At 38.4% G+C, this 21,070-nt stretch overlaps 1 protein-coding gene across 1 annotated transcript in view; it reads right to left on the reverse strand.

Annotated features, from left to right (window-relative positions):
* Positions 1–8,290: 8,290 nt before the first annotated feature.
* LOC126267803 (cilia- and flagella-associated protein 157-like) overlaps positions 8,291–21,070 on the reverse strand; it is an 86,124-nt gene continuing 73,344 nt past the window's right edge. The window contains exons 7-8 of the mRNA XM_049973108.1: positions 8,504–8,665; positions 8,291–8,380 (exon numbers count right to left, since the gene is read on the reverse strand). Coding sequence (XP_049829065.1) covers positions 8,291–8,380; positions 8,504–8,665 — 252 coding nt within the window. The remainder of the gene's footprint in view (positions 8,381–8,503; positions 8,666–21,070) is intronic.

Below are 21,070 nucleotides of genomic sequence, written 5' to 3' on the forward strand. Positions count from 1 at the left end.
ACATTAACATTTCATGGTATGTCCTTTATGGTTTATAGTAAAATCACTAGTTGATCATCCTTACAATCCCTAAAGCTATTTGTTACTTTCCAAACAGCAAAACCAGTGTTAGTACAGTTTCTTAACATTGTGGCTACATATTTACTTTTAGTTCCTAGCAGCAGATCTTTATAATAATCATGATAGTTTTTAAATTCTACCTTTAGTCTATTATTATTGTTATTATTTACCATTACATATAACAAAACTCTAAGTTTCTATCTTGCTGCTTTTACTTCATTATTTATCCAATTATTTTTTGTATCTTTTTGCAGTCATTAACTGTAAAGGTCATTTCTGGGCATGAGATATTGAAGCAAATTCACTGAAAGTAATGCTTTTTTTCACCCCATTGTAAGCTTTTCAGCAAACTGTTGAGATCTTTAACATTGTCATCATTGGTGATTCTATTTGTCAAACATTGTTTCTCTTTTCTATTGACATGAAGATTTTCAGCTTCTATCAATACCTGTATTGTGTGGTGTCATCTACCCATCAAATATTCAGCATTCATCTGTACCACCACATTTCAAAAGCTTCTATTCTCTTTTTATCTACGCTGTTTATTGTTCATGTTTCACTTCCGCACAAGGCTCACTCCAGACAAATACCTTTATAAAATAGCTCCTGACACTTTAGTCCATATTCATTATTCAGTGTTGACTAATTTCTCCTCTTCACAAACATTTTTCTTGTCATTGCCAGACTACATTGTATATCCTCTCTACTTCAGCCATAATCAGTTATTTTGCTGCCCAGATAGCAGAAACTAAGTCTCATAATCTAATTCAATCAGCATTACCTGATTTCATTTGTCTGCAGTCAATTAACCCTCTCTTGATTTTCTTGATGTTCACATCCTGCTTTCAAGACTCTTTCCATTCAATTCAACTGCTCATATAACTAATTTCTCTGTCTCTCAGAATTACAAAGTCATCGGTAAGCCTCTAGGTTTTTATTTCTTCTCGCTTGAATTTCTACTCCAAATTTTTCATTGGTTTCTTTTACTGCTTGTTCACTACGTAGATTGAATAACATTGGAACCTTACAGAAGTATATTGTTATAGTATGTTGGTGTTGTGGTCTTCAGTCCAGAGAATGGTTTGATGCAGCCCTCCATTGTGCCCTTCACCTCCAAGTAAGTACTGCCACCTACATCCTTCTGAATCTGCTTAGTGTATTCATCTCTTGGCCTCCCTCTATGGTTTTTACCCTCCATGCTGCCCTCCAATACTGCCCTGGTGATCCCTTGACACCCCAGAATGTGTCCAACCAAATGATCCCTTCTTCTAGTCAAGTTGTGCCACAAATTCCTCTTCTCCCCAATTCTATTCAGTACCTCTTCATTAGTTATGTGATCTACTTATCTAATCTTCAGCATTCTTCTGTAGCATCACATTCTGAAAGCTTCTATTCTCTTCTTGTCTAAACTAGCTATCGTCCATGTTTCACTTCCATAGATGACTACACTCCATACAAATACTCTCTCCTTTGGAAACCCTTTCCTTGGCATTGCCAGTTTACATTTTATTTCCTCACTACTTTGATCATCATCAGTTATTTTGTTCCCCAAATAGCAAAACTCATCTACTACTTTAAGTGTCTCATTTCCTAATCTAATTCCCTCAGCATCACCTGATTTAATTTGGACTACATTCCATTATCCTAGTTTTGCTTTTGTTGGTGTTCAACTCATATCCTCCTTTCAAGACACTGTTCAATCCATTCAACTGTTCTTCCAGGTCCTTTGCTGTCTTTGACAGCATTACAATGTCAACCACAAACTGCAAAGTTTTTATTTCTTCTCCTTGGATTTTAATTCCTACCCCAAATTTTTCTTTTGCTTCCTTTACTGCTTGCACAATAACATTGGGGATAGGCTATAACCCTGTCTCACTCCCTTCCCAGCCACTGCCTCCCTTTCATGCCCCCTCGACTCCTATGACTGGCATCTGGTTTCTGTAAAAATTGTAAACAGACTTTTGCTCCCTGTATTTAGCCCTGCCACCTTCAGAATTTGAAAGAGAGTATTCCAGTTAACATTTTCAAACGCCATCTCTAAGTCTACCAATGCTAGAAATGGAGGTTTGCTTTTCCTTAACCTATCTTCTAAGATAAGTCGTAGAGTCAGTATTGCCTCGTGTGTTCGAACATTTTTACAGTATCCAAACTGATCCCCTATGAGGTCAGCTTCTACCAGTTCTTCCATTTGTCTGTAAACAATCCATGTTAGTATTTTGCAGCTGTGACTAATTAAACCCATAGTTCAGTAGTTTTCACTCCTGTCAACACCTGCTTTCTTTGGTATTGGAATTATTATATTATTCCAGTTCTCTCATTTCATCTTCATCTATGTCCTCTTCCATTTCCATAATACCACCCTCAAGTACACTATCCTTGTATAGACTCTCTATTATTCCTTCCACCTTTCTGCTTTCCCTTCTTTGCTTAGCACTGGTTTTCCATCTGAGCTCTTGATTTTTATACAAGTGGTTCTCTTTCCTCCAAAGGTGTCATTAATGTTCCTGTAGGCAGTATCTACCCAATCCCTAGTGATTATGCCTCTACATCTTTACACTTGTCCTCTAACCACCCTGCTTAGCCATTTTGCTGTTCCTGTCGATCTCATTTTTGAGACATTTGTATTCTTTTTTGCATACTTCATTTACTGCATTTTTATACTTCCTCTTTTCATCAATTAAGTTCAATATCTCTTCTGTTACCCAAGGATTTCCACCAGCCCTTGTCTTTTTACCTACTTGATCCCCTGCTGCCTTTACTATTCCATCTCTCAAAGCTACTCATTCTTCTTCTATTGTATTTCTTTCCATTGTCCATTGGTCCCTAATACTCTCTCTGAAACTCTTTACAACCTCTGGTTCTCTTAGTTTATCCAGGTCCCATCTTCTTACATTCCCACCTTTTCGCAGTTTCTTTAGTTTTAATCTACAGTTCATAACCAACAGATTGTGGTCAGAGTCTACATCTGCCCCTGGAAATGTCTTACAATTTAAAACTTGGTTCCTAAATCTCTGTCTTACCATTATATAATCTATCTGAAAGCTTCCAGTGTCTCCAGACCTCTTGCAAGTACACAACCTTCTTTCATGATTTTTAAACCAAGTGATTCAGTTATGCTCTGTGCAAAATTCTACCAAGCTGCTTCCTCTTACATTCCTTACCCCAATTTCATATCCACCTACAACTTTTCCTTCTCTTTCTTTTCCTACTATCGAATGCCAGTCCCCCCACGACTATTAAATTTTCGTCTTACTTCACTTCTTGAATAATTTCTTTTATGTCATCATACGTTTCTTCAATCTCTTCATCACCTGCAGAGAAAATTGGCATATAAGCTTGTACTACTATGGTAGGCATTGGCTTCATGTCTATCTTGGCTTCAATAATGTGTTCCCTATGCTGTTTGTAGTAGCTTACCTATCCTCCTACTTTTTTATTCATTAATAAACCTACTCCACATTACCCCTATTTGATTTTGTATTTATAACCCTGTATTCAACTAACCAGAAGTCTTGTTCCACCTGCCACTGAACTTCACTAATTCTCATCATATATAACTTTAACCTAGCCATTTCCCTTTTCAAATTTTCTAACCTACCTACCCTGTTAAGGGGTTTGACATTCTATGCTCCAATCCGTAGAACTCCAGTTTTCTTTCTCCTGATAACGACATCCTTCTGAGTAGTTATAGTTCAGAGATCCAAATGGGGGGACTATTTTACTTCTGGAATATTTTACCCAAGAGGAATCCATCATCATTTAACCATACAGTAAAGGTACGTGCCCTCGAGAAAAATTATGACTGTAGTTTCCCCTTGCTTTCAGCCATTCGCAGTACCAGCACAGCAAGGCTGTTTTGGTTAATGTTACAGGGCTACATCAATCAATCATCCAGACTGATGCCCCTGCAACTACTGAAAAGCCTGCTGCCCCTCTTCAGAAACCACAGCTTTGTCTGGCCTCTCGGCAGATAGCCCTCCATAGTGGTTGCACCTACAGTACAGCTATCTGTATCACTGAGGCACGCATCCTCTCCACCAGCAGCGATGTCCATGTTCGTGGGGATGGGGGGTACAGTTTGTTATACAATCATAAGTAGTATTTCCAATGACTTTATGATGTTTCTGTGCAACCTGTAAATGTAACTTCCTTAGATTTATGTAGATATGTATGTACTATGATTAGAATGTGGTATATGATGTAAAGAAATTTTAATACTTTTATTGTTATTTACTCTAGTTCTATTACAAATTTGATTCCTATGTATGTTCATTGACTGATTATCAGGTATACAGGTTGTCCCACATATAGCCTGTACATCTCATGCCTCAGATTCAAGTAACAATGAACTGAAAAAAAAGAATAGATAATAGTAACATTAAAAAACATGTAGTTACTTGTTTATACAAGACACTGGATGAGGTGGCCATGGGTATTCAGGTATCGTTGACTTTGGGTGATGATGTTTCCAGCAATATGCTGCAATACTGCAGGCATTATGTTGTTAATTTTTCTCTAGTAATGTTCTGTTTAGTATATTCTACTAGTGTCTTTTTAGTGTGCCCAATAAATAAAAATCAAATGATTTTAGTCTGAACACATTTGGGTCAAAGGCCTCTACTGATAAGTCTTTCTTCAGGGAACACATTGGTGATGTGGGCCATACTTCTGCTGGATGTGTGAGTGGTTGCTCTAGCTTGTTGGAATACTGCATACAGCTTCTCTCCATCTGTTAACTGTACATAGAAAGAGTCAAAGATCTCTAGATATCTGGCACTCTCTAGATAAGGTTTAACTGAAAAATTTGGGGACAATAACGTGGATGCCAGACAGTGCATGCCAAACACCCATCTTCCTGAGTGGAGAGGTTCTTCAAGTAAAATATGTGGGTTGTTATGCAACCATTATCTGCAATTTTGTGAGTTTACATTACTTGACAAATGAAATCAGGCCCCATTTGACATGAAGTAAAGCAAGGGGCCCAAGAAACCATTAACAATTGATGTTAACAGCCAGTACAATAATGAACTCTTTTGTTCCTGATCATCAGATTTCAATGCTTCCACCACACTCATACAATAGGCTTTTAACTTCATATTTTTTAGTATGAGATGTCATGATATATGAGATACATAACCTGCTGCAATAACATCCTGACAACTTGTGGAGACTTCTGGTAATGTCTATGCAAATTCAGTCTGTAGTAAGAGACCTCTGGTAATGCCTATACCTATGCAAATTCGGTCTGTGGTTTCAGGAGTCCTCATTGTTGGTCACCTATTCAGCTGCACATTCTGAACATATTCTATAGCCCTCCATTTCTTGAACAGATCTCAAATAGTGTTGGTCGTGGGGCATTACCTGCCAGGATACTTCACTTGAAATATTTCCTTACACTCCTTCATGGAGCCTGTCTTCATGTAACACTCCGTAATATCAATTCACTCTTCTAATGAAAACTGCTCCATTTGCTTCTCACAACAACTGACACACACACACACACACACACACACACACACACACACACACAGAGTTGCACTCACCTTTTTGATAAAATGCTGTGTAGCTAATTTTTGAGACAGTGTTGCTACTTCGCATGCAATTTGACTCCATTTGATTAGTCAGTACATCAGGTGTACCACAATTATGTGGAATACACAGAAAAAAAACATTTTACACTATATGGATGAGAGAATGTGAAGTGTATGTGATATTTCTGTTGTATTATAATATAACCATTGCTGTGTTGTAAGCTGGTTGTCTGCTTCCCGTGGGATCTTAAAACTTCTTTCTCTCATGTTTCAAAATATTCTACTGGACAGATGTGAGGAGTACTGCTATCTTTGATGTCATAATGTATGAATATTGTCCTTATTAGTTATTGATGGTTTCTGGAACTTTCAAAGCTGAGGGCACCTTTTCTCCATCTTGCATGGGAACATGAGGGCAGATATTTTCTTCTGTCAAACTTCTGGTTGAAAATTTCCAACCACTACAAGAGAGGTTAGATGTCTTGTATTCCAAGCAGACTGCAGTCCCTTAATATCTGCACCTGCCATCCAAGAACAAATAACAGACTCCCTGCAAGATTCTGTGTCATTCTATGCCACAAGTTGGAGACTAATAGCAGTCAGAATATGGAATTATCTTTCCATGCGTGGGTGCTGTTAATGCCACAACACATAAGACTGTCTTTGGAATGGTATGATGATTGGGAAGCATGAGCTGCTGATGAATGGTGTTGCATTATGTTCAGCAATGGCTGATGGTTCTACACTACCTGGGAACAATCTGTGACAAAGCAGGCTGGGGTAATTTTAATACCCTTCTTGTTTTGCCAGCTGCTTCCTTAAATTCATTGTTTCACTTATAAATCACCATTAACATATGTGAACAGGATCTGTATTTTCATAAAAGAGAAAGGTTGGCTCTCAGTTTTAAAGAATATAACACCAGATCTAAATTTATAGTAAGTTTTTTGCATGTAATTGATTTTCTAATTTATTTTGACTATGCCTAGTTAGTATCATTTGTAATAGGGCAAAATCAGTAACTGCTTTGTAATGTAAATTCTATTGTTGACATATAAACAAATATAAATTCTGTAATAATTGTAAACATTTGGAAGGCAAAATGTTAGTGATCTTAAAGTATCTTTTTGGCTCTATTTGAAAACATTTTAGCAAATCCAGCCCTTAATTAATTCAAAAGTAATTAACAGTTTTGTCAAAAGTATTGTTTGTGTAACTATATTTGTTAATTTCATGATTTAAACAAATAATTCGGCCTAACACTTACAGTAGAAGAAACTATTAAAAAGATGGAATTTGGTGATGTATTCACTTAATTTAATGAGTTAAATTTCAATTGTGATTTCAGCAAATTTAACTTCAAACAATGTGTAGTTTCAGTACCTATTATTGTGATGATATATAAGGGCCCAATTTTTGGTCATGAGACAATCAGTCCATGGCTGAGCTTCAGAAGAGTAACCAGTGCTGGTTAGAACAACAACAATGCTTCATCTTAACTGTGAAATAAGTGTTACACAATTAGGCTGGTTGTAAATAACCATGACAGTGTCTGTTCCATACATACTTGTTTATTCTTCAAGAACCGTGAATTGTGTGTTTATATTCTTACTGCTCGTAGATGTTCAACAAGGAACTATTGTAGTAATCTATGGAGGTTCACCTGCAAACTATTAATGAGGCTTATTGAAAGTTAAAAACAATAGCGCATTGGTCATACACATATAAATATGTATATGGGGGTGGGGGTGGGGGGGTAGGGGGAGGGTTTGTGAAAAAGTGAAATTAAAGTACTGTGAAATGCAACTGTGCGTCTGTCAGCTACATTATTTTCAGTAGCCAGTGTCCAAATTACAAACCCCATTTTTCAGCCAGTGTAGCAGCACAGTACATCAATACCAAGAGCAACAAACAACGAAATACAAGCAGGTGGAACTACTGCAAATCATTGGCAAGTATGGTGGTAATGATTTGGAGAGCCACAGTGGTGTTACTCCTGGTGCTGTAGTGTAGAGAGGCATCAGGTATGACTTCAGATATGGATGGTGGTGACCAAGGGAACTCTAATGCACAACAGTATGCCACATATGTCCTGAATCTTCATGTGTTACCTCTCAAGCAACAGCATTATGATGCCATTTTTCAACAGGACAATGCCCTTCCACCTGTGGCATGTATCTCTATGTCTGACTGAGGGTGAGGTGCCCCTGTGGCCACCAAAACACCAGAACTGTCCCCAGTAGAACGTGTGGGTCCAACTTGGATGCAATTCCATTCTAGTGACAGTATCCATGATGACTTGACTGGTTACAACAGATGTGAGCCAGCTTGCCTCAGGAGAGGATGCAATGGCATTATGATACCCTTCCCAATCAAATTAGTGCACACATCCATGTTACAAAAGATGCAACATTGTACTGGTGAGTGAGCTCGTACTGCCAGATTCTTTGTAAATTTAACCCTGTTTGGTAATCAATGGAAAACTTCACATATTCTCTAAGCTCATAAAGTTTTCTTTTGTTTCTTCCTCCCTTTCTGCGTGTTTCACTTTTTGTCCCTACACACAATCAGCTTTCTAATAAATTTCTAGGGCCATACTAAAAAAATTAGATTTATTTTTAAAATGACCTTGCTTTCTCTCTTGATGTGTTCAAATGTATTTCAGACATTACATTGATATCTTTTACCACAGGATGATTTCATGTTCTAGCAGGGCTCGTTAAGATGATCATATTCACAGGCTGCACTCCCAGGTGTGCTCCTTCATTATTTTTATATTTATTTTTATCCTAGAAGACAGCATTTAATGTCTTTTCCATCAACATCCATTCAAATTTTTGTATGCTTTTCAATTTCAAAATTTAGTTTAATATTACATACCCTAAGCATTAAACGTTACAAAGAAAAAATACTTGAAACTGAACACTTGCCTTTAGATGTTCAGCATTCTCCTGCATAACTATTGTTTTCTCCTCCTCTGTCAACTCCTTCTGAATTTTCATGTGCCTGTCATGTTCTTTCAACTTTTCATTTTCTTTGATTAATCTGTACGTTGTTTCCTGGACTTTACGTAGCTGAAAATCACCAAAAAGAACATATCACTATAACATATAAGTAAGAATAAATTTATCAACTGGATTATGAAATTCAATGTTAAGTACAACAAATAAGCTTGCTTTGCAATCTTTCATATGTATCTTTTAACAAATGAGAGTACACACACACACACACACACACACACACACACACACACACACACACACACACAGAGAGAGAGAGAGAGAGAGAGAGAGAGAGAGAGAGAGAAATATAAACACACACACACTGTAATGTAACGAACTACTGAAGAGTGCAATACCACCATTATAGTCGCATCTGCCCTTGCAGGGTCAGTGCTCCAATTTCATTTCTATGATTTTTTTATTTAATATTATTGTCTGTAGTATTTAATTTCGCCCAAATCTTTTTTATTATATTATTCTATAATGTGAACTTTATTTGTTTAATTCTGGAGAATATGTTGGCACCAGTGTGAGCCGAAGACATTCGTGTGTGAAAGGTAGAGAGTTGGACATTGTTAAGGTGACGGTTGGAGTGAGTTAGTTGGATGGTTGTGGGGAGAACGTGGTTTTTGTGAGGTGGACTGTTGATGGGAGTACGGAAGGAAGTCTGTCGTCTTATATAGAGAGTATCTATAAATAGTATGTGATATGAAGATGGAAATTATTGTGAAAAAATAAAATTAATAAAAATGAAGAATCAATAATAAAACAAAAAGCGAGTACCAGTTTTCATTAGCACACAAAGACCCGGACCTAATATTAACAATGTTAGATGGATGGAACACACCATGGTGAGAATCAAGACAATGAGACCAAATTCAGCATCTAAAGGTAAGGTATTTTAATTAGTTTTAGTATTCTGTGATGTATCATTCTTTTGTCTAAATATTAAGCTTAACATCGTCTGTTGTAGATACAGACCACCCAAGCTGGCGGGGTGTCGTCAATTGATCATCATAATCTCAAGGTTTGAAACAGCATTTAAATGAATTGAAAGTTTGTCGCTTGATATTTGATTTTCACCCCGGACGAAAGAGGGTACATTACAATTGGAGGCTCTTGTCCGGGATCCATTGCATTATTGGACTGATACTCATTTTTTGTTAACAGGTATGGACTAATAATGTATTAGAAAGAAGAGGAGAACAATCTAAATGAAAGGAAATATAATCTACTGACAAATGGAAGTAACAACTCAACAAGAATAAGGAAAGTAAATAATAACGGACGTGGGACTGCGCGGAAAAACAAGATAAGTACACCTATTAAGTTATTTGTATTGTTGACATTTTGGGCGTTTTGTCGGAGCAAGAGTTTCTTAATTCGATTAAAAATGACCGTGACAGACGAGTTGGAACAAAATCAGCACGGGGATAAAAAGTCTATCGAAAGTGTTCAAGCAAGTGCTAGTACAGAAATGGCAGGTAAAAAATCGGAAGGAAAGGTTGAAGAATTAGATATGTCCGCTATGTTGCAATTACTGTTAACACAGAATGCTGAACAATTCGATACTTTGAACAAACGGTTTAGTTGTTTGAATAAGCAATGTTCTGAACAATTTAGTTTCTTGAATAATGTAATTACAGAAAACGCAAGAAGTATGAAAAGGAAGTGTGTGATTTAGAAGAGAAGCTTTTAAAAGAAAATAGCCAATTGGCTAAGGAATACTTTAATGGATGTTCAACTATCAGATCAGAAATGAAAGAGACGAAAACCAGTTTGGAGGAGCGAACAGACGAAATTGAAGATAGGGTAGACAATGTGGAAGTTAAACTCAATAAAGTCGAATTAACAATCAAACGGGAAGTGGAAGAAACCGCGAAGTATTTTGAATCATTTTCGAGTGAGAGAAAAATTAAAGATAGGGAAATGATTACCAGAATTGACTTACATACAAAAAATGTCGATGACAAATTGTCATTGTTCGAAAACAAGGTAACAGAAAAAGTGAAAATTATTGAACATAATGTAGATTCTTGTAACACTGTAATTAAAGACAGTGAGCATGAGGTAGTTCGACTACAGAAACAATTAAATGAAATTCGGGATAATTTAGCTATGAAATCGGTAGCGACTTCATTTAACGAATTTTGGCCAGGTACAAATGTGCATAATTTTCTGGGAGACGGAAAATTACACCCAGTTGATTTCATTATGAACTGTCGTGACAATTTTTCGTTCGAAATGAGTAACACTGTAAAGATCAAATTTGTTAAAAAATTCTTAGATGGAGAAGCATTGTCGTGGGCTAATCTGTTGCCAGTTCTGATTTAACCTATAGTCAATTTGAAAAAAGTTTTTTGAACAAATTTTTCTCAGCGTCTGTTCAGGCCAAAATCTAAAGCGATTTTCTTAATGGGCCTAATTATAAAGAATGTGATGGTACAATGAGGGAATTTTGCGAGAAACAGCTAAGAAAGTTGGCGCATTTAGACAGACCTTTTGATGAACTAACGCAAATAGATGCTCTAAAATGGAGGTTACCAAATAGAGTTCAGTGGGACTTGGTATATGGGCCAGATGATTCAGTTGAACAATTTTTGAATTACGTAGAGAAATTGGATCGTGCATTAGAAAGAAGCAAAAGATTTAATGGGCATCATTATGAACAAAATCATGGAGCGTGGAACCAAAATTCTAATAATGGGAATAATGGTATGCGAAATAATCATAATGGGAATAATCAGCATGATCGTCAAGGTAATTTTCAGGGAGATTTCAATAGAGGAGAGAATAGCAACTGGCGTCAACTTGAGAATAAGGGAGGTAATTATTATGGTGGGAACAGAAATAGACAATGGGACAATCCAGATAGAAGACAAGATGGGAATGGGCAAGGCCAGTTAAACTAAGAGCCGTCCCAATGAGGGCCTGTCAGTTTGGGACGAACAGATTTAATGCTAGAAATCAGGCTAAGTGGAATCAGAATAGGTATGGGCAAAATGATTACAGAAAAAGACATAGTAATAACATGGCAAGAGCACCGGAAATTGATAAGAGACCATTTGATAAACAGTTTTGGCAGCAAGTCAGTGAGAAGGCTATGAACACAGATAATTATAGACACATTAGTAATGAAGATTCAGAGGTTATTGGGGAGATAATGAATAATTTGTTTAGGGAGGAAGAAAGTGATGTGAGGGGGGATGTAGGTGGTTGTTCCTATGATAATAATAGTTATGATACCTTCGGAATAAATGCATTACTGTATTCTGATGAAATTGCAGTAAATCGAGATCTGAGTGATGTAAAAACTTCTGTGGGTGAGAATGTCAATCAAGTACTGAATAATAAGGTTGTAGAATTAGAAGAAGTAGAGTGTGATGTTGATGTGAGAAGTCGTGCTGAAGTAGCTAAGGTTAGGGAAGTTGCGTCAAATGGTGAGATATTAAATGATGCTGAGGAAGAGGCAGTTGATGATAGTGATGATATGGAATATAGAAGTGAGATAAGAGTATTTGTTGTGATTAAGAACGATGCAGATGTAGTTATGAAGGAGGAGGGTAATAGTGTTAGAGAAAATAATCATTCAGTACAAGAGGATCAGGCTGCAGTCACGTGGGTTAATACATCACCAGTAATCGAGGGGATAGACAGGGATGGCATTAATATTGCGAATGAAGAGAAGGTAATTATTAACTTAGGAAACCAGGGACAAGAGTTCATTTGTAGATTGTGGGACAGCCTTAATGAGGCTAATAAACATAATATGTTTTGGATACAATTGTTATCCATCTGCGAGAAGGTATATCCTATTTGGTGGGAAAAAGCAAATACAGGTATAAAATGTAAAGAATTGCCTATGATTACTGTTAATAATAATGTGTCTAATTATGTTTGTGTTGAGAATCCTAGTTGGCTTCTGCACAATGTGCAGACTGAAAATAGTTTAGCTTATGTCAAACAAAATGATGATCTGAATTTTAAAAGTGTAGAAGATGACTTGATGCATGAAGATATTGGTGATCAGGAGAGTGAAATTGTAGGAATCCCATACATGCAAATTTGTATTAATGATTGGACAGGTTATTGTTTGATTGATACTGGAAGCCCGATATCAGGAATCAGTGAAAAACTGAGGGATAGGATAAATAAAAACCATGAATTTGCAGAATTACCAGTAGTTGGGGTTAAAATTAGGGGAGTGACAGGAAGTTTCAGTAAAACAGTAAAATGTCAAATTCTTTTGTCTTTCAAAGTTGGAGATGTGGTCTTTGATCAGGGTTGTCTTGTCATTCTGGAAAAACAAAACTGTCAAATTTAGGGAACCAACAGATAAAAATAAGTTGTATACAGAGAGCTTCATTGAGAAGAATAGTAATAGTCATAATCAGATCAGGGGAGTGGATTATTTAGATGATGGGAGATGCACTGATCCTTTTGAAAAACATACTTCTATTGATGACAAAGATTATCAAAGCAAAGTAGAAAGTAAGATTGCTGAAGCAGAGAGTTTAACTAGGGAACAACAATCTGATCTCATGAAACTTTTATGGGAATATTCTGATGTATTTAGTGACAGACCAGGCAGAATGAAAGGGTATGTACTCAAATCGCATGATCCATTTTTCATTAAACTTTATGGGATTCCATTAAGCAGGAGGAAAGCTGTAGAGAGGGAGTTGGAAAAGATGCAGACTTGGGGGGGGGGGGGGGGGGGGGTTATTCAGAGGTGTAATAGCGAATATAACAATCCTATCATAGCCATTGCCAAGAAGGATAATAGTGTAAGACTTGTCCTAGATTCTAGGTTCCTCAATAAATTATTATGTAGGGAAACTGATCATCCTGAAAACATTGATGAATTACTACACAAGTTTGAACATGTAAAGTTTATGTCTAGCCTGGATCTGACCTCTGGATTTCATCAAATACCATTAGCAAGAGAATCTCAGAAATACACAGCATTCTTATATAATGGAAAATGTTATACCTTTAGTGTAGTACCATTTGGGCTGAATGTATATGTTGCAGAGTTTATCAGAGCTTTAGATTATGTGTTGGGAAAGGAATTGTTACATAAATTAACTATATATGTAGATGATATTTTGGTATCCAGTAAAAGTTGGGAAGAACACATAGGGTTACTTAAGGAAATTTGTGAGGAGTTTAGAAAAGGAGGAATGTCACTGAAGTTATCGAAATGTAAATTTGCAGTGAAACAATTAAAATTTTTGGGGCACATTATATCTGACAATGGAATTATGCCAGATGATGAGAAAATTGAAGCAATTGCAAAGTTTCCACCACCTAGGAATAAGAAACAGCTAAAGTCATTTCTCGGACTGTGTGGATTCTATAGGAAGTATTGTGCTACTCAGGGTCTTAATGCACCTTGTTTAGGGAATTTGCTTAAAAAGAATACTATATGGGATTGGAATAAAGATTGTCAGATTGCTTTTGAAGAGATTAAACACCAGTTGGTAAATAGTAAAATCTTATGTAGGCCAGATTTTGGGTTGCCTTTCTGTATTATGACTGACAATAGTAACTATGGTTTAGGGGCACACCTTTTCCAAATGAGAAGTCAGAATGGGGTGGAAGAACATAGATCTATTGCTTTTGCCAGCAGGACATTGCAGAAACATGAGAGGCAGTACACCATTACAGAAAAGGAACTATTAGCCGTTCATTGGGCTTTCTGCAAATTTAAGAATTATTTATTGGGTCACAAGGTGATAGTCTTTTCAGAGTCTTTTCAGATCATAAAGCACTATCCTACTTACTAGAATGTAAATTATACCATAGTAGAATCACGAGATGGGCACTTTTTCTTCAGCAGTTTAACTACACCATCAAATATATTAAACGTGATGAAAATTGCATAGCAGATGCTCTTTCAAGGCATCCTTTGGGAGAAACTATTGGTGACAATGGTGATAAAGGAGGGAATGAATTTAAAATTATGTATTTAAAAGGGATAAATGAGGAGAAAGATGTCGTGAAAATCTGCAGTGACATTAGACGGTTTCAGTATCATGATGAAGAGTTATATTGGAAAGAAGGGAAAAGAAAAAGTAGGGCAGTATTACAAAGTTCATAGGGGAATATTATTTCGGAGGATGAAGGAAGATAGTGAGGTATGGAAGTTATGTTGGCCATATGAATTTGTCAAATTACTTGTAAAATATACCCATGAAATATCTGGTCATTATGGGGCAGCAAAATGTATACAAAAGATTCAAGGAAACATTTACTTTTACAATATGGCGAGGACTGTGAGGAAAATCTTGTCCACTTGTGACTTGTGTCAGAGAGTGAAGGTAACCAATCAAACGAGTAGAGGTCAGATGCAAAATATACTTCCGAAACAGCAGCTTGATATTGTAGCAATTGACTTGTATGGGCGACTGCCAACCACTAGAGGAGGGTTTATGTATGTTTTTGTAGTGGTGGACATATTTTCCAAATTTATTAAGTTGTACCCATTGAGGAATGCTACTAGCAAAAACATTATTTCATGTTTTACCCGTGACTGTTTTAAATGTGTAGGTGTACCCAAGGCAATTCTTAGTGACAATGGATCACAGTTTACATCCAAAAGTTGGGAAACATTTATATATAGAGAGGAGATCAACCACATACTTATTTCAGCTTATCTCCCATCCAGCAACCCAGCCGAAAGATACATGCGTGAAATTGGGAGATTATTTAGGACTTACTGTCATACTGACCACAACACTTGGATACATTACATTAGCAAACTTGAAGATGTGATGAATAGCTTACAGCACAGTTCAACAGAATTCTCTCCACATGAGATACTTTATGATAAAAAAAGCCACCAAATCTTATTAGTGAATTGATTTGAGTTTCCAGCATGTAACAGCTTGTCAAAAGAAAAAAAAAGCAAGGGGAAATTAGGAAAAGTAGACATGATAAGAGGGTGAAAATGTGCGAGTTTAATGTGGGAGATTTAGTCCTAGTGAAAACAGTAGAAAAGTCAAAATCATTGTGTGGGGAACTTAAGAAATTCTTTGATATTTATATAGGACCATTTGTGATATCTGAGAACCCACATCCAAATGCCTATAGGTTGATCTATCCTGAATCTAGAAAACTTTTTGGTCTACGTAACATCACGGAGTTGAAGCATTATAAAAGTCCAAGCTAAGTTTACAGTGTCACAATTTTGAAAACTTGGGACTCTGTCTTGATCTGTATCTTTGGTGTTTAATCATGCATTTTGCTTTGTATATATTTATGGTTATTACAATGAATATCTTATGCTCTTGCATTGCACGACAAGTGCAAAACTTAAATGTTTCTTTATACTCATGTGATTTGAAAATATAAATTTTTAATCTTAGTATCATTGTGTTAGTGTAAGTTGATGAGGCCATACTTTATCTGTTTGAATATGGCTATGTTGTGCTCAAAAGAGCTTATTCATTTAGACATTATGCTTAATATCTTTGTTATTGATATTTATTATACACAGTGTAAAATGTTTGTAACATTTTGTTACTGAAGATCCTTTATGGACCAGACTTTATGAGTAACTGACCAACACACTCTTATGCTAAGTATTTGTGTTGGGGAGGTTTTAACTTTTGTATTATCATTTTTATTGCATAACTTTGTCTTGTCCAATAACTATGGACTTTTAACGCAGTATTGGGCCATGTTGCTTCAAGACAGATCACTAGTCTTATCTTGTTTGAAAACATGTGCACTGTACACATAAGTAGATACCTGGACAGGCATTCACTCTTGAACCAGTGAAACAATTATCATTTCTCTGAGAAACTTACCTGAACTATAGTTTTAGAACACTTATATATGCTATACATTGTTTTTCTTGTTGAGGCACAACTCACAAAATATGAGTACTTAAGTATAATAATTTGTACCATTGCCTGTTGTGAGGCTTATCTACTATTACCTCAAGTATATATGGATTTAATAGGATACCATACCCTTTAGAAATGTACATTTTGATTTACTGATACCTAACATAAAAACACAATGATAGGACTGGAGAGAAATAACAGTAGATGAGATTTTTCAGTAGTAAACTTTTATTCGTGAATCCTTTTTATGTAATATTTAAATTTCTTTATGCCTTGTGTTATTACTTAGTCAAAATTCTGGAGGTGTGACGTTTGTTCTATACCACTGAGACATCTCATTCGAAACTTACCTTGCCACTGACAATGTTGTGTCTGTAATACACAAACACTTAGGTAATTCTGTCAAGATTTGATTCTGAGATCTATGAAATAACTGTGAAAGCAGTCTATATATGATAAAACTGTACACTCTAAATGACATTAGAAATCTGGAATTAATCACTTACTGAAGATATACATTGAAACTGCAGATATCAAAATGCTGACTATTTCACTTACTTATGCACAAAGCTATGAAACTTTGGTTCTGTTGTGTGGTCAGCTCAGTAGGGGTTAATGAAATAGGGAGTAAACATCATGTCTTATGACATAGGCAACTACACTAACCACAAATTTACACTTGTGAAGTGACTTATATGCTACGATATGGATATGTGACTGCGAGAAGTTATGACCAGAGTAACCTGTCTTTACTACAAACAATGTGAGTTGAAGTATGAGGATGAAAAACTGCAATTAATCTTGAGTAAACCAGCGTTCATACTCTAATAGTGATGATGATCCTGTTTTGCCACAGTTGTGTATACTATGTGGTTCTCATGGAGACACATAGACACCGTGCGCCTTGGTACTGGTTGGACTTCTGCATACTGTTTAGTCTTGCGTCCTGTGCATATGGCCAAGATTGATTGAAGGCTGAGTATTGGTGGCAGAAGGTGGATTATTCTGCAATTTAATTAACTAATCTACATGTTTTATGTGACGAAGGAACTGGGTATGGAGAGAGGACTACACACTGTACATAGATGTACACTTTACATGATTACACATTGCCTATGCCATGAGTAGAGGGAATTTTCATATATATGTATATATATTTTCTTTGAATTTTAGGATTAGAAGTGTGTTTGCTATTTTATTGTCTTATATTGAAAAACTGACCTGACAAAGCAATTGCTAGCTTCTGTTCTGATCAGTTGAGAAAACAAAAACACTTTTATGTGGATGGAGATCTGTATCTCCGCAGATTTATGTTTTACTGACTAACTCTGAAAGAAATTGATCTTGTATAGACACAGAATATGAGATAAGGGTAGGTTGGATGAGAGTCAGCAAGGAGTGGATTAGGATTAGAGGATAAAGTACATGCAGGAACTGACAAACACAAAACTTTGTGTAGTATTCACATGTATTCGCTTTCTTAGTATTTAATTTATATTTGTGAAAAAAGTATTTTCCCACTACATATGACGGGGTTTACAGATTCCCATTGCAATGCCACCTCTGAATTTGTACATTTGAATTATTTTATACATATGTACAAGTGAAGCATGATACCACTGATGATGGCTGGGTTAACATGATCCCATTGCACTGCCATTTCTAAACTCTCACTTTTTAGCTATTTTGCATTACATTATGGAAAACTTATTGATATGAGGACGCTGAGACACTTATTTAACTGAGATTGTTCAAATGATACTCTTTATATCAAAAAAAAATATTAGCCACATATTTCTCAGTAGATGTCTTTACTAAATTGAAAATAACCTTTTCAGCTGATGTTAAAACCAAGTCGATACAAGACCACATTTATCTCTTTTATGTCTTACTTTTAGTGTCTAATATATTTGTACAATCATTATATAAATATGTAAGTGAACTCTGGTAATCAAACCGAGTATGGTAGGGAAGAGGCATCCTGGGTGAGATACCAATGTACACTCCTGGAAATGGAAAAAAGAACACATTGACACCGGTGTGTCAGACCCACCATACTTGCTCCGGACACTGCAAGAGGGCTGTACAAGCAATGATCACACGCACGGCACAGCGGACACACCAGGAACCACGGTGTTGGCCGTCGAATGGCGCTACCTGCGCAGCATTTGTACACCGCCGCCGTCAGTGTCAGCCAGTTTGCCGTGGCATACGGAGCTCCATCGCAGTCTTTAACACTGGTAGCATGCCGCGACAGCGTGGACGTGAACCGTATGTGCAGTTGACGGACTTTGAGCGAGGGCGTATAGTGGGCATGCGGGAGGCCGGGTGGACGTACCACCGAATTGCTCAACACGTGGGGCGTGAGGTCTCCACAGTACATCGATGTTGTCGCCAGAGGTCGGCGGAAGGAGCACGTGCCCGTCGACCCGGGACCGGACCGCAGCGACGCACGGATGCACGCCAAGACCGTAGGATCCTACTCAGTGCCGTAGGGGACCGCACCGCCACTTCCCAACAAATTACGGACACTGTTGCTCCTGGGGTATCGGCGAGGACCATTCGCAACCGTCTCCATGAAGCTAGGCTATGGTCCCGCACACCGTTAGGCCGTCTTCCGCTCACGCCCCAACATCATGCAGCCCGCCTCCAGTGGTGTCGGGACATGCGTGAATGGAGGGACGAATGGAGATGTGTCATCTTCAGCGATGAAAGTTGCTTCTGCCTTGGTGCCAATGATGGTCGTATGCGTGTTTGGCACCGTGCAGGTGAGCGCCACAATCAGGACTGCATACGACCGAGGCACACAGGGCCAACACCCGGCATCATGGTGTGAGGATCGATCTCCTACACTGGCAGTACACCTCTGGTGATCGTCGAGGGGACACTGAATAGTGCACGGTACATCCAAACCGTGATCGATCCCATTGTTCTACCATTCCTAGACCGGCAAGGGAACTTGCTGTTCCAACAGGACAATGCACGTCCACATGTATCCCGTGCCACCCAACGTGCTCTAGAAGGTGTAAGTCAACTACCCTGGCCAGCAAGATCTCCGGATCTGTCCCCCATTGAGCATATTTGGGACTGGATGAAGCGTCGTCTCACGCAGTCTGCACGTCCAGCACGAACTCTCGTCCAACTGAGGCGCCAGGTGGAAATGGCATGGCAAGCCGTTACACAGGACAGCCTGCATTGCTGCGAAAGGTGGATATACACTGTACTAGTGCCAACATTGTGCATGCTCTGTTGCCTGTGTCTATGTGCCTGTGGTTCTGTCAGTGTGATCATGTGATGTATCTGACCCCAGGAATGTGTCAATAAAGTTTCCCCTTCCTGGGACAATGAATTCACGGTGTTCTTATTTCAATTTCCAGGAGTGTATTTATATGTGACTAATTAAGTGTTGTATGATTTCAGGAAAATTACCATGATATAATTTGACAGATGAGGCGATTAAGGGGACAAATTCAAGAGAAGACTAGCAGAAAGAGACGAGAAGACAACTATTGAAGATTACATTAAAAAAAAAAAACCAGCGGTTCGTTGCTTTGCGTATCTGTCGAGATCTCTTGCAAAATACTTTTGCATGAAATCTCGAGGGGGGTGTGTAACGTAACGGACTACTGAAGACTGCGATACCACCCTTATAGTCACATCTGCCCTTGCAGACTGTGAATTCATTATCCCAGGAAGGGGAAACTTTATTGACGCATTCCTGGGGTCAGATACATCACATGATCACACTGACAGAACCACATTCACATAGACACAGGCAACAGAGCATGCACAATGTTGGCACTAGTACAGTGTATATCCACCTTTCGCAGCAATGCAGGCTGCTATTCTCCCATGGAGACGATCGTAGAGATGCTGGATGTAGTCCTGTGGAACGGCTTGCCATGCCATTTCCACCTGGCGCCTCAGTTGGACCAGCGTTCGTGCTGGACGTGCAGACCGCATGAGACGACGCTTCATCCAGTCCCAAACATGCTCCCCACACCATCATGCTGGGTGTTGGCCCTGTGTGCCTCGGTCGTATGCAGTCCTGATTGTGGAGCTCACCTGCACAGTGCCAAACACGCATACGACCATCATTGGCACCAAGGCAGAAGCGACTCTCATCACTGAAGATGACACGTCTCCATTCGTCCCTCCATTCACGCCTGTCGCGACACCACTGGAGGCGGGCTGCACGATGTTGGGGAGTGAGCGGAAGACGGCCTAACGGTGTGCGGGACCGTAGCCCAGCTTCATGGAGACGGTTGCGAATGTTCCTCGCCGATACCCCAGGAGCAACAGTGTCCCTAATTTGCTGGGAAGTGGCGGTGCGGTCCCCTACGGCAATGCGTAGGATCCTATGGTCTTGGCGTGCATCCGTGCGTCGCTGCGGTCCGGTCCCAGGTCGACGGGTACGTGCACCTTCCGCCGACCTCTGGTGACAACATCGATGTACTGTGGAGACCTCACGCCCCGCGTGTTGAGCAATTCGGCGGTACGTCCACCCGGCCTCCCGCATGCCCACTATACGCCCTCGCTCAAAGTCCGTCAACTGAACATACGGTTCACGTCCACGCTGTCGCGGCATGCTACCAGTGTTAAAGACTGTGATGGAGCTCCGTAT

The sequence above is a fragment of the Schistocerca gregaria genome, chromosome 4 (genome assembly GCF_023897955.1).
Source record: "Schistocerca gregaria isolate iqSchGreg1 chromosome 4, iqSchGreg1.2, whole genome shotgun sequence".
Lineage (NCBI taxonomy): Eukaryota > Metazoa > Arthropoda > Insecta > Orthoptera > Acrididae > Schistocerca > Schistocerca gregaria.